Source organism: Eubalaena glacialis, chromosome 2 (assembly GCF_028564815.1).
Source record: "Eubalaena glacialis isolate mEubGla1 chromosome 2, mEubGla1.1.hap2.+ XY, whole genome shotgun sequence".
Classification (NCBI taxonomy): Eukaryota; Metazoa; Chordata; class Mammalia; order Artiodactyla; family Balaenidae; genus Eubalaena; species Eubalaena glacialis.
This window is the reverse complement of record NC_083717.1, coordinates 160,754,944-160,770,292: the sequence shown is the minus strand read 5'-3', so window position 1 is coordinate 160,770,292 and position 15,349 is coordinate 160,754,944. Positions and strand designations below refer to the sequence as shown.

The window sequence follows — 15,349 nt, the reverse complement described above, 5'->3', positions numbered from 1 at the left end:
TGTTACTGAGTTGAGGAGATATACTCCTGCTACCTTCTTTCCACCTTCTAATACCATGTTAATGCATCTCAATGGCAAAACCTAACTGGACCACAGTTGGAAAGAGTCTGGGAAACTGTTTTCAGGCTTCCAGCTTTATTGTATAGGGGAGAGAACAAAAGGGCTGATGTGGAATAAGTTTCAATAGATAATACCTGGCATATACCTCTTCTGCTAGCATTCTTTATTATCTTACTCGGCTTTTTAAAAATTCATATCATTTACCACTATATGTTTGTTTATTGACTACCTGCCCCACCGCCCCCATCAGAATATAAATTCTGTAAGAGCAGGGGCTTTGTCTGTCCTGCTTGCTGCTGTATCTCCAGCAGTCAGAACACTGCCTGACATCAGTATGGTAGCATACTAAAAGGGGAGGGGTTGTGAGAGAAGACTGCCTCAGTGGAAAGGAGTATTTATCACTGACATTGTTTAGAATTGCCAGTGCATGGTGATAATAAAGAACAGAATGACTTGTAGTTAGTTTTATTACTGTTTTTGAATTTTCTGCAGACAGTGCATTCTTTTATGTGAGGGTAAAGCCTTAATAAAACCCTTTCTCCATCTCTAAGGACAAATTTGAACTTGGGTTAACTTTCTAGCTCAGTTCCTCTGGAAATTTGATAAAGAAAAATGTCAGCTTGTTAGTAGACAACACTTCTTATGGTAAAATGGTCTCTGATTAGTAACTTGCATATGGAATGGAAGAAATTACAAATGAACTATAAATCCCTAGTGGAAAGCCAAGCTTTGGGCTTCCACGAATGTGGTGACACTTGAAGCTGGGCATTTCCCTTGTAGGGACTCTGGAAGTTGCCTAAGATTGTTATAAGAAATACTGATTCCTATGTAGGACATGGTGCTTCTAAGTTGCTGGCTCCCATTCTCTCCTAGTAGAATTCTTGTTCCCTTGCACCTAAATGTCACTTGAAGAACAAAGAGAACAGCTGTTGGATGGCTGTGTGAACTGCTAAGATGACTGGTCCCACTGAAGAAAGCATGATGCTCCCCTGCTGGATGCTGAGTTTCCTGTTCAATATCTTTCTAAGTAAACTGGTTCAAGGTACAGTATATTCATATCTTGTTAAGTCTGATGTTTAGTTAAGAGAACCTCTGGTGAGCATTCCAGCGTGTAAAAGATGCTTAATAAGTATATATTGAACAAATGCATGAGGTTGGAAATGTACGACCACAATTAAGTAATTATTGAATGGTATTACCTAAATTTTAACCTGCATAGTTTGTCGAAATCAGCAAGTGTCTACAACAGCTGGTCTGTGTTAGTTATTGTTTACAACTCTAGCTTCCCAATTCTAAAAGAATTCCTTCATCCTGAATAAGATCATGTAGTCACAAAATACAGAGCAGGCTTTAAATACAGTATACATAGACATCTTGTATGGCATTCTTTGGGTTGGCTAAGGCTACTGTTCTGCTTACCAATATACCACACTGGATTCAAGAGGTGGCGTATGTGAAGCCATACATATCAGGGGAAATCAGAATTAATACTTAAGTGGAGCTTGTGCTGTGACTGAAAAATTATAGACTTGTCACATTCATAGACAAATGTAATTTCCTTTGGCCTCTCTGAAATAAATGAATACTTTTTTTTCCTTATTATTTTCTGGCTATCTGAGGATCTCAAGCCTCAGGAGAGATACTATGCATTATTTATCATTTATCTATCTATCTATCTATTTATTTATTTATTTATGGCTGTGTTGGGTCTTCGTTTCTGTGCGAGGGCTTTCTCTAGTTGCAGCGAGTGGGGGCCACTCTTCATCGCGGTGCGCGGGCCTCTCACTATCACGGCCTCTCTTGTTGCGGAGCACAGGCTCCAGACGCGCAGGCTCAGCAATTGTGGCTCACGGGCCTAGTTGCTCCGCGGCATGTGCGATTTTCCCAGACCAGGACCCGAACCCGTGTCCCCTGCATTGGCAGGCAGATTCTCAACCACTGCGCCACCAGGGAAGCCCTATTTATCACTTTTATCTCTAGTTTCCAGTATAGTGTCTGGCATAGAGGTATTCAACAAATATTTGTTGAACTAAACTATATGGTGATAGAGAGTCATAATAATAGCTAACTTTGGATGGGAGTAGGGAGAAATGTCAAACTACATGGAACCAGAGATCATGGAACTTAGAAGCATTATCGCTTGGAAAACCATGTTAAGTACAGCAGTCCAGAAAATGTAGGGGAATCTGTCAAAGCTTCTCTAAGGACAATAAAATCTATGGGGGCAGGGAACTAGGACTACAAAATCTTCTTTAGATTCTACCATGTATGTACCATCTCTATTCTCACCCTGTCACTTTTCCCTACTACTAGTAAATAGTTTTAATAAAGGGTATAAAAGATAGCTTAAAAAATACTACCAATGTACTCTGGGGGATAACTGAGAATATTAATCCAGACCTACAAAGTCATTAGGAAGAACACAATAAATGTAGCTTAAACAAAGTTGACTAATAACTAGTTGTCTATTTGTTTGCTCATTCTACTTAGCTTTCCTAAACCCCATGAAGTCACTTAGATGCACAAAGCATGTAAATAAATCTCAAATAAGAATAGATCATTAAGTCAACCAGTTTAACAGAAATTTCTTTCTGATGCTAAACATAGTGTCAGTTCGTCCTAGGGATATTAGAATCATCACTTTGTAGATCAATTAAAAAGAATGTTTATTTTGGGTCAGTCAATAGTTTTTGGGAATGACTAGTACACCTATACTGGGAAGTAAGCAAATCTAGAATTCTGATTTACCTCTCCATTAGCAAAACAAAACATTCTTTTCTTTTGCCCTTTCCAAAAGAACTATAAGGGTAATAGACCCTTGAAAATGTCCATCTCCAAGACTCTAGGAAATTAAAAATAATGGTAGCAAATGGCTTATTTTCAGAACAAAGTTAGAGGTTAAAAGAGAAAAAAAAATGAAATCTTGTTAATCTGTTTAAAAATAGTATAAGATCTAAAGGAATTACTTTAAAAAATCTCAATAGTTTGATCCTGCTTTTAGGCTTTGAATTTCCAGCAGATTCACTTTTCAATATTCCCAGTTTGACCTTACAGCTTCCAATTTAAGTTTTGTATAACCTAAGCAAACAGGGAACAGGAAGTTTTTCAAAAGTTCTCATAAAAAGACTGACTAAATTCCCCTTCCTAAATCAGGGCTGAAATGGCATTTTGACACATTCTGAATAGCATGCTACTAGAGATGCTATCTTTAGAGGAAAAAAAAACCCCTGATTTTCAAATCCTTCCTGGTGATTAAAGATCACATGGAATGTTTAGCAAGAAAAGGGGCTAGCCATGGTGTCCCAGTTCATTGAATTATTTCCCACACAGAGGTGGCCCATCATCTCTGCAGCAGGGTATGCACAATTGATTGTCCCAACAGACTAAGTACTGGGTTTGCACAGTTGAATATCTACAGCTAGCAGTCAACATTCTTTGTTTATATGTACTGAGTGTGTGGAAGGCCATTGGTTGTAATATTTCATTTTAGTAAATGGAAGGGAACATTTCTTAATATGTAATTGTTAGTTCTTCCTTTTCATTTTCTGTACTTGAACTATCCTGAGGCCAATTTATTATTTCCTTGTTATAGAAATGTGGTAAGATATATAATCCTTAATGTTCTATTTATAACACAGAACACAGAATGTCAGAGATGCTTTCATCTGAAAGCCCCACTACCCACGACCTTTCCCCTGCTGTCACACCCCCCCCCCCTTTTTTTTTCCTTACCTCATTCCCTGTTGACATGACTGCAACCACTGGAAACTTATTAACTTCAACCTCTGTGACACCTACAGTTGCCAGAAGACCAATCTCTGAGGGGCCCATGTGGGTTCCTTTGGCCAAAACGCACTCCCCTCTTTTAATGTCATGGCCAATGGGTCTGAAAGTCAAAGCAGAACCATAAACAGTAAGACTAAGAATAATATTTTCTCAACTCAGAGGAAACTTTAGTGATAAAGAAGGAGGACACTCAAGGGGGAAAAAGTCAAGAGATGAGGCAGGACCAGAATACTAAAACGAAGAGATTCTAAAAACTCTATGCTTTTTTAATTAAAAAAATTAAATCACATAACAGAAGACAGAAATAGATTTGTATCAATTGCTGTTAAACAGGAATATGTTACTTCATGTTTGAAAATTATTTTATAAATTGTTTTGTATCACATTACAGTCCAAAACACCAATTGCAATCTTCCTTTGATGTAAGGCAAGCATTTATATGAAAATATCTAATGCCATGTCCATAGCTTGTTAGCTTTGTGGTTAGGAGAATAATGCTAATGAGGTTACAGTCATGGAGATAATTTCCATTTAGACCACTTAGGTTGGTCCAGTTCTGTGGCTGTAGAGGTCCATTCACCTTGGCCTGCCGCCACAGGAACTGGAGAAGTGTAGCTTTGTTACAAAATGTTGAGCAAATTAGCATTAATAGAATCAGGGCAAACATATTCAATTGTAAGAAAAATCATTTGACATATATACACTACTTATGGTAAGACAGTAGTCTCATCTTTGTATATAAACAGTAATACATTATTCCATTATTATTGGCAGTCAATAGAGGAGGGGCTTTCAGCTAATTATATAAATACTCAACTCTGAAAGTATCTGTGTTAATATCAAATTCTGGATTACCAAGGGGTAGGGATGGGTAATTTTGGATTATCTAGGAGGAGGATTAACTGTGGATTATGTAGGCTCATGACTTTGCCTCCTTCTCATGTTGCTTTTGAATATTTCATTTGCCTTTACCAACTTTACAAAAAAGTAGGGAGGGCAGACATGGGATATAGAATTCAGAAAATTAATTTTGCTACTTGTTAAAAGCCCTGAAAGCTAATGGTTAACTGACTGAGCTGTGAATTTATAATAGCCATGCTCTCCTGAGTTCATGATCATGGCAGAAACAAAAGTTGGCTATACATTCTATATGTTATGAACTTACCTGATATCTTGGCCTGGCCGAGCTTGCACCAGAATTCGTACTTCAAGCTCCTCAGTGCCCTATAATAAGAGCAAATCATGTAATTTCAAACAGAACAATCTAACTGAATTTTGATCAATAGAATTTAGCTACTCAGATGCTTTCATCATCAGATAGGCCCAGAATATATAAAAATATAGAGGAACAGAAAAGCCTTTGCTAAACTCTTTGAACATGATGAATTTCTACCACAGGTTCCTGAAAAATCAGGTTTGATGTCAAGGAATGAATGAATAAATAAACAAACAAACATTTTCACTGATTCTCATGCTTTTAAAAAAATGTACCAATTCAAATACTGACTCTTACTTTGTAAGCAGCATTCTCAAGGAAAAAAAAAAAAAAGATGGCTACCCTAATAGCTACAGTGAATGTGCGTGGAGATAACCTGTCTCTTCTAAATCATGGGTTCAATACTATGCCAAGGTTCCTTGCATATATACCTGCAGGTATTTCTGAAATACCTGCAGAAATTTCAGTGAAGGACTTATAGTTTATCTGGTAGTAGATTTCTATAAATTAATGGTGACCATCATTTTTACATTTATGGACTGTGAATAACATTGTGACACTGGAACTGTGTCTTGTCATCTGGCAGAGTCTGTGGAGGCATGTGTTCTGGATTTCAATGCTCTGCTCGCTTCACTGATGCCAATAAATCTGTTGGACAGTTTTAACAGCAGGGCAATGTGATCTGTGTGCCAAGAGTTGAATTTTATAAGCCTTACTTGTGGGAAGGTGATTAAAGAGAAAATCCCCAAATCAAGAAAAGAGGGTGTGTCTCAGCATGGCCAAATTTTACTATATACCCAGCCGAGGAGAATATATATTTGTTATTAATTCTAACTTTAAAAATATAAGATATCTTAAACTTCGTCTCAAAACAAGTAAGATAGCCAGTCATTAAAACCTCAGTTGAAATTATTCTTTTATTCGTGACTGATCCTTTGGTTTCAATAATTGCCACTAGTTTCAGTGAGATAAAGGCCTACTTAGAACAGAGTCCTTTATTTTAGGCAATAGAGGGGGAACTGACATAAATTTAATGTTTCCAGACTGTAATTTGGTGGCACAGATTTTCCTGAATTATAGAAAACCAGAGCTGAAAGGGTCATTTGGTTTAAATGCTTGGCTTAGTGTAATATTCAAGAACTTGCCCAAGTGTTCTTTGTTAAATTCTTCTCTATTAAAATCTCCTTCACATTTTATCAGAAGCTAGTCTTGATGAACAAGTTTCTCAGCTAGATGGTAAGTCAACAGTTAATATCTCTGCTCTTCTATCTTGAGGTAGTTTCTTTCCTTGCTTGCATGTGAAATTTCTTGGCTCAAATGTGGCTCAAATTCTGCTGTAATCACAGTAATGATCATAAAAACATCTCCTATAACAAAAGGTTTTCAAGCCTAAGGCAGTTCCTTATTTACTATACACTACAATGTAAGGTTCTAACATAACCAAAAAAATTGGGCTAATCTCATAAACATTGCAGAAAATAGGCATGACTTATAATACTGCCATAGGAATGGAGCCATAAGACCTGGTAATGACATACATCATCAGATTCCCTGATCAGTTCAGTATCTTCCACTTGTACTACTGCATCAGCACCACAGGGGATTGGAGCACCTGTTGTAACCCGCATGACTTGTCCTGGCATTACTGTCTGAGTCGGCTGGAAAAACAAACATGCAAGAAAGAGTCGATTTACTTTACTGCTGCAAAGGAAAAGTCTGCAGGAGATGTGACAGTTTTTGAAACAAACCATAAAAGGAAAATCTTACAGTCTTATTCATTTTGGGAAAATGTTATAAAAGTCACAAACAGATATATTTACACCAAAGAGGCTTTCATTTGACTTAAGTAATGACTTAATTAGATGTCTTTCTTGGTGCCCTGCTTTCCTTTTGAAGAACTATCACTTATATTTGCCACTACTGTCTCTCACTCAATGTGAATTTTCTTAATATATGTAAAGTGATTTGACAGTCTTTAAAAAAATACCATGCAATATGATTTTATGAATGACAATTATGAAAAACCAGCATGTTGATCATTTACTGAAGTTCTGATGTTTGAGAACTATAGTATTTTATTAACCAATGTTTTAGTTAAATAAAGGCAAGCCAGAAAAATTATTTTAATTATTGCTCTTGAAAATCTTTATAAAATATATTAGTTCACCTTGCAACTAATAATAAAAGTCTAACAAATGTAATTAAATCATTTAAAAATGATTCCAGTGTCTGTAATGATTTGGGTTAAATATTATATCCAAGATTTTTATTGTCTGAGCTCTCATATGAATGGTATGGGAGACTGACTACAGGACCTACCCTGCACACTTCCTCCCAGCACAGGAAAAATCATATTTCTGTCAGCTCCATCTAATAGGTTTGATCTGGCCTCAGAAGAGTCACTTGTCATGGGCCATGATTTAGGTCAGATTTGGGAAGAGGAATGCTTTAAATGTCCCCAAAAAGAAAATTCTGAGATTAATTAATTCTGAGATTAATTAATTAATTAACATTAATTCCCCAATAAAAATGATATCTTTCCAAAGACATCTGCTTCTTAGGTATTTAAAATTTCAGGTTACAACATGTGAATATTCTTAACACTACTGAAGTGTACACTTAAAAATGGTTAAGATGGTACTTTTTATGTTATACATTTTTTACCACATTAAAAAAAATTAGGGAATGATTAAGGAAAAATACCCTTCCACTAGATGTACTATCAAAGTAAAACTGGAAATTTATTTGTTAGAAAAGCCTTAAAAAGCTTATTTCCATAATGTTATTGCTGTAAACAATACCACCAATAGCTAATATTTATTGAATACTCAATCTATGCTAGGTTCAGTGTTAGGTGCATTATTATATTCCAGACTATAAGCCTTATAAAGACAGCAATTTTCATTTTCTGTTTGCCTCTCTAGATCACATCGTCATTTTCCTGTGCTGTGGCCCAGAAGGCCAACCTCTATGGACTGTTTCAACCAGGTTCCCATCACTCTGGCTTCTGGTTAGGTTCAGCCAACGGGAGGGGCCAACAAGAGATCAGAGGGTAGGAGAGAGAGAGAAGTACAATTTTTATTCCCCTTGCCCTTTCCCTGCTGGGCTGCAGTTTGGTGATGGGTATGTCATTTCTACTACTGATGCCACAGCTCCTATTAGGTGGACCTCTCCCATAGCTATCAATCTCCCAGGTCTAGGTACTACTCTCTCCCTTTGCCCCTTCAGACCTAGAGGTAGTAATGAAATCTCACTGTTGCTAGTACCTGAGTGCTTCACATTCCTTTGTTAGTTTCCCTTAATCCTGTCTATATCTTGGGTAGAGTCATTTCATTAATCTTTAATCACCCTCTTTCCAGACATATTTATTGCTCTATCATCCCAAAGCCTAGAAAGTGTCTGGCACAAAGTTGGTAGTCAATAAATATTTCCAGAATGAATGAATAAGTATGCATGATCTCATTACCACAACTACATGAAGCATGTAACCCTTCTTGGCTTACAACTCCAGTGTTCTCACTGATTTTTTCCCACAAGTCACTGGAGAAAGGTTCTTGGGATCAAATCTGGCATTGAACTACATACTTTATATCCCCTTATTATGTTATTTGAATAAAAGACATTTCAGGCTTATTTGGAATTGTTACATTCTAATGTAATTTTCTACCAAGATAATGCATAGAATTTAAAAAAAAAGCTTAGGGCTCAATGCATTAATTTTTTTTTTTTTTAAATTTTTATTTTTGGCTGCATTGCGTCTTTGTTGCAGTGCGCGGGCTTCTCATTGCAGCGGCTTCTCTTGTTGTGGAGCATGGGCTCTAGACATGTAGGCTTCAGTAGTTGCAGCACGCAGGCTCAGTAGTTGTGGCTAGCGGGCTCTAGAGTGCAGGCTCAGTAGTTGTGGGGCGCGGGCTTAGTTGCTCTGCGGCATGTGGGATCTCCCTGGACCAGGGCTCGAACCTGTGTCCCCTGCATTGGCAGGTGGATTCTTAAGCACTGAGCTACTGGGGAAGTCCTCAATGCATTAATTTTTTTTCAACCCCAGATACTACTTATTATCTGGTGCATCTCTTAATTCACTAAACATGACCATTTTGCAGTGCAGTGATTTTTGATGAAAAGCATTAATGTTTTGATATATGTGTTTTTTAGTAAAGGTGCTAATGTCAAAACTATCTTCTGAGCCTGTGCAATAAAAATATTTAATGTAGGTCTAAAGAAGCCCTTTTTTTCCCCTGAAAGTGCCTTTTTGGCTAAGGCAGAAAGTGATTCCCAAAGTGAGTTTCAGGGTAGTTGCTTCTTAAGCTGAAGTGTGTTAGCCTGGAGCCCTCCCTCAATTTAGTCTGATTCAATGTACCATATTATGTAAATTTACTTTAAGTTTTACTGTGGCTATACCTGTAATTTTCTCTACTTCTTGGCTTAAACCAACTTTAAAGAAGTGTTTCTGTGTGGCTGCTAAATAAAAAATTTGGCTCCTCTCCAAAACCAGTAATTCTAAGTGGTAGGTGAAGGATTCCCACCAGCTTACTTATATTAAATCTAATGTAAAAAATATTACTGGATATATAAAGACATTTATATATTTACTTAGAGTAGACATATAAACTGCAATTGAATTGAATCAACTGGAAAAACTCGAGCAATAAATGAAGTACTTCCTTTAGATTGTTAAGACTACCAACTCTTTTTTTCTTTTTATTGATATAGGTACCTTATATACTTTATAAAAAGTAAAAACTATAAAAATCTTGATTTTTCCTTAATAGAGATATTGAGTTGGATTTTTTGAACTTTGTCCAATGATAGCACTTCATAATTACACAACTGAAATTGAAGGTGTCCAATGCTAACCAATAGGACCAAACTATAAGTGATTTAAGATCAAGTATTTTGGTACACCAATAAACCATGTTGTAAATAACTGTCTCAGTGTATGCAATGGTCCCCTAGTGCTCAAGTGTATTTACTTTCAATAAGTGAGCAATTTGGCTCTTGCAAGATCCCTGAGATTGCTGTAAAGAGTGTATGTGTATGATATATCAGTTATAGATAAAGTACATCACAGGTAACTTGAGGAAAAACCCTGTTTTCTTATATAGTTTTGATCTTTTTTCCCAACAAACTTTTATGAGAACTTACAAGAAGTTGGCAATTTTTTAATTTCACAACTTTTCTTGTGCTCCTTGTTATCAGTTGGAAGTCTTAACTAGTAAATAAAGTTTAAGGGTCCATAAGGCTCTTAACAATCTGCTACCTATGCCTAAGTATTCTAGGCTGTAACTACCACAAACTATTTGCAATTTCCTAATGCCATGCAATTTTTCAAACACCACTGGGTCTTGACTTATACTGTTCTTTCTGCTTGGAATGTTCCTTTTTCATTTCTGTTTCTGTTTTTGTAAAACTCTCTTAGGCCCAGCTCCAATGTCATCTGCCTAGCCCTTCTAGGACAAAACGCTCAACCTCTCTATTGTGCTCCATAGCACATGACTGACAGCATTAGTTTAACACTTAATGTATTGTATTATATTTAGTTGTTTATACTCTGTCTCCTCCACTAGATGTAAACTGTTAAGAGTAGTAATCATGTATTAATCTATTTTATATTCCTAGAACCTAGCACAGTGCTTCTTGGTACAAACAGTAGGTATGTTTGATAAATGTTGGACAGACTCAGTTGAAGATCAGAGAAGTACTCCTTGAATAATTGATATTTTGGGGCTTTGTTAAAAAAAAATGGTTGCTTTGTATGTCCATTGCTGATGGATACACATACCAAGAGGTCAAGTAAGTTATGAGGTCATAATGCAAGTTATTTATAAAAAAGGGACCTAGGTCTAGTTGTTCTTTTTGTCAGGAAAACAGTCCTGAAGAGCAAAACCAGCCTGTGCACAGCATGCACAAGGATCTAATTACTGCAGTGCCAGGCTTAGCTTCAGAGACCTGTACACAGTACTCCTCAATGCTTGGATGTAGAGGTGAGGCAGCCAGGGTTACCACCACTGGCACCATCCTTCTCCTATATACTTCCTCAACCCCTCTCTATTTTTAGTACATATGGGAGTACATGCTAAGGCGTGGGATATAGCTTTTGCTCAAACTGCCCTATCTATTTATTTCCTCCTTTATTTTTATATAATCCTTATGAGTGTTTGGTGGTAGCAGAAGAGAAAAGTGCGTTGGTTTTCCCTTTGGCTCTAGTCAATAAGGAAGGTGCTCTTTTAACCAACTTTCAAAACTCACTGGATTAACATATGCTCTCTATTTCCTATTGAACGTAATGATGCCTACAGCACACTTTGTTTGAAACTGTTAGACTCTTCTCTTGTACACCTAAGATTCAACTGAGTTTGCTCCCAAACTTGTTTGTACCAGTTTGTGGCAATAGGTGCTACTGAATTAAGTTATTTAAATAAATATTACATAAACCAATGATATATGAGTGTAAAAGGAGTTATTTTTTTCCTATAAAAATTAAGTTAAACCTTTGGAAAAACTCATTTAAAAAAGGCTGCTAAAAAGAACTGATGTCAAATTAGGTATGGGTGAAGCAACTGTAAAAAAAATTATAAAAATATAATAAAAATCTAGAAGGATTCTATACTTAGATACTTTGCAAAGGCCTTAAATTTTTTTTTCCACTTTAAAGAAACTAAAACTTGAAATCACATATAATGCCTTTTGGGTATAAGAGAAGTTCAAATAGCAGATACTTATTAAAAGAAAAGCCTTGGCTCTCCATCAAATTACTGACAAATAAATGTTCATTTATTTAAGTTACATTTATATTTATTTTAAAAGTAAAAGATAATTTCCCACTTGTAACTTATTTCCAATTAAATGACCAATTACTGGTATCCAAAGCATTAATTAAGAGGACTTCTATTGTACTTCCACCATGGCCCATTAGTGCTTCATTTCTATTAAGAAATACCTGTTCTCTGGTTAGCCCCCTGATGAGAAAAATTAATCAAAATGATTAGCTAGAAAGATTAAATAATCTGCTTCTTCTAAATTTCCCTGTATGTAACATGAGTTGGGGAAAACTCTGCAAAGACCACTTAGAAATTGTAGCTCTATTCAAACATTAATGTTTATACCAGAAGAAAGATTCATCCAATCACAGGGCTGGAAAATGCTTGTGGGGCATGTCATCTGAGACATACCAGTAACACCATGCTGTATATTAACAGATGCAGATTCTTTCAGTTAAGAAATAATTCATTTGGTTCTTTCTCATGGGAACCATCCTTTCATCTCTTTGAAAACCTGTCTAATCCTTCTCCAAGATTTCCATTACAACAATGGCAGAAGTCTAGAATTAGAATCTGAAAGTCCATGAAACTAAAATCTTTAGGGCCTTTCAGGCTTATGAATCTCACCTGTTCACCAGCTTGGGATTCCCCAATGATGAAACGATCTCCTGGGCCATCGGCAGCTGTGAGATGAACAGAACCAAGAACAATCATCAGAATGGACCTATAGCAAAGAATAAGAACCTAGTGTTGGAATTCTAAAACTTGACTCAAATGATCAGATAAGGCTTCAGGAAAGTGGAATACTTTTCTGATCTCCTAGTTTAGAAAAGGGCTTTGTTATTACTAGTTTGATCTTTGGTATCCACAACTCACAAGAAACAATAGAAGTGGTCCAGATTGTGCCTTTTCTTGGTGTCTCTGGTGATAGTTTTCTTGTTGTTCCATAATTTCCACTCTTGCACTTTTTAATAGGAAGTTCTTTTAGCCTATCGTCCTAAATAAATGGGTATGTATGTGTTATACGTGTGTACACACTCATGGAGACATATATATGAAGTAGCAAGTGAAGTAGAAAGAACATATATTCTTTTCTTCATTTGACACTTGAAGGAAATGAGTTACAGAATGAAGAAACTCAGGTAGAAAAGGTTCAGTACCTTTAACAAGTTCTGGTTAGTGGTAGAGCTAGGACTAAAACCCCAGTCCCTGAATTTCCAATACAGTATTTTTTTTTTTATGATGGATCAAAATGCTGTTTCTAAATCAAAATACACAGGCAGTGCTGCATCACAATTCCCATTGACTGTTTATTTTTAAATTGGAAGAAACACTTTCAGACTTGAGATGGAAAAAACTTCTCATCCAATTTTTTTCTATATACAGTATAGTAATGGCTGGATGAAAAAATATTCCTGGAGGTAAATGTATTCAAAAGGGTTTTCTTCACATACAACGTGGATTTCAAACCAATACTATTGGCAAGGCAATGCATACCTAATGAGTTTCATGATCATGACCATTATCTCCTTGTAATTGGCATACAGCAAGGGTTTGGGGGCACATACACAGCAAAGATAACACTATTTATATGAATATTTTAATCATATTTGCAGTCATATTGATAAATAATAAAAAGTATTTTCCCTCTTTTAGAGAGGAGATATAAAATTTATTGTTTCTTGGACTTCCCTGGTGGCACAATGGTTAAGAATCCGCCTGCCAATGCAGGGGATGCGGGTTCGAGCCCTGGTCCAGGAAGAGCCCACATGCCGTGGAGTGGCTAAGCCCGGTGCGCCATAACTACTGAGTCTGTGCTCTAGAGCCCGTGAGCCACAACTACTGAAGCCTGTGAGCCACAACTACGGAAGCCCGCGAGCCACAACTACTGAAGCCCGCGCGCCTAGAGCCTGTGCTCCGCAACAAGAGAAGCCACTGCAATGAGGAGCCTGTGCACCGCAACGAAGAGTAGCCCCCGCTCGTTGCAACTAAAGAAAAGCCCGTGCACAGCAACAAAGACCCAAAGCAGCCAAAAATAAATAAATAAATTAATTAATTAATTTAAAGAAAGAAAGAAGCCAGATATAAGAGAATCCATGTAGCCTGATTACATTTATTAAAAAAAAATTTATTCTTTATGTGACTACAAAGTAGTATTGTTTTAAAAATTAATTAATTAATTTATTTATTTTTGCTGTGTTGGGTCTTCGTTTCTGTGCGAGGGCTTTCTCTAGTTGTGGCAAGTGGGGGCCACTCTTCATCGCGGTGCGCGGGCCTCTCACTGTCGCGGCCTCTCTTGTTGTGGAGCACAGGCTCCAGACGCGCAGGCTCAGTAGTTGTGGCTCAAGGGCCTAGTTGCTCCGCGGCATGTGGGATCTTCCCAGACGAGGGCTCGAACCCGTGTCCCCTGCATTGACAGGCAGATTCTCAACCACTGCGCCACCAGGGAAGCCCCAAAGTAGTATTTTTTTCTAAAGCCTTTATATATACAATACCGTTTATAAGAAGTCACTTTTTTGCACAGCTGGCTTTGGTTAACCTGATGTGAAGAGGAACAAAAATTAACATTGGGTGTCTTCTACTTACTAGATGTTGTTATCTTGTGCTTTTTAGACATTGTCTCAGTTAATAAACTCTTGGCTTTCTGGTGTTTTTTGGAATGCTATTGTATTTTCAGTGTTCGTTTGTAAGAAAGAGAATACTGTAGTTTTCCTGCAATGGTATTCTTATGCTGCTTTCATGGGTTCTTTTTTCTTTCTTCTTTTTTTTTTTAATGAAACAATTTAAAACAGACATAGAAATCACTGCTTCAACAATTATCAACATTTTACCAATTTTGTTTCATCTATCCCCACACTTATTTTTGCAGTATTTTAAAGTTAATCATAATTTTCTTACTGTAGAAAATTAAAAAGTCAATTATCTTTCAGAGTTCTGCACTAACTGCATCTCAAATCTGAATAAACTTATTTTTGATTATTTCTCTGCTAGAGATATTACCAGCTTTCCACCTCCCATAAGCAACCTAGATGTTTTCTCTTTTTACTTCTTGCTCAAGGGAAAATTAGCATGGTTTTAGAGTAAAAGCTGAATCTGAATCCTGGTTCTGCCTATTATTAGCCTCTGGACTTTCAGCAAACTACTAAAACTTTCTCTAACCTTCAGTTTGCTTGTTGATAAAAATGGGAATAACCATACTTTAAAAATAATACCTTTTAAGGCTTTTTATTCCTTTCATTCATCCACTAAATTTCTACTGAGTGTCTTCTGTGCCCTTAGTGTTATATTAGATGCTGGCACAGAGTAGAGAGTAAAACTAGATATTGTTTCTATTCTAATGCAGTGTCAGTCTGTTGCGATGTTTTTCAAACTCTAGATCACAAATAGAGGTGGGCTGTAAAATCATCTTGTAAAGAAAAAGAACAGAAAATATATCTCGTCACACATGGTAAAGGTGAAAATTGTTTCCAGAAACTTATTTTTGTTTATATATATGCATGCATATATATTTATATGCATTGTATATGTC

General features: G+C 36.6%; 1 protein-coding gene across 11 annotated transcripts in view; it reads right to left on the bottom strand.

Annotated features, from left to right (window-relative positions):
- GPHN (gephyrin) overlaps window positions 1-15,349 on the bottom strand; it is a 615,197-nt gene that overhangs the window by 78,486 nt on the left and 521,362 nt on the right. For all 11 annotated transcript variants that reach the window (XM_061180933.1, XM_061180924.1, XM_061180928.1 and 8 more), the window contains 4 exons: window positions 12,448-12,503; window positions 6,601-6,720; window positions 5,012-5,070; window positions 3,793-3,946 (listed from right to left, as the gene is read on the bottom strand). In XM_061180933.1, the coding sequence (XP_061036916.1) occupies window positions 3,793-3,946; window positions 5,012-5,070; window positions 6,601-6,720; window positions 12,448-12,503 (389 nt within the window). The remainder of the gene's footprint in view (window positions 1-3,792; window positions 3,947-5,011; window positions 5,071-6,600; window positions 6,721-12,447; window positions 12,504-15,349) is intronic.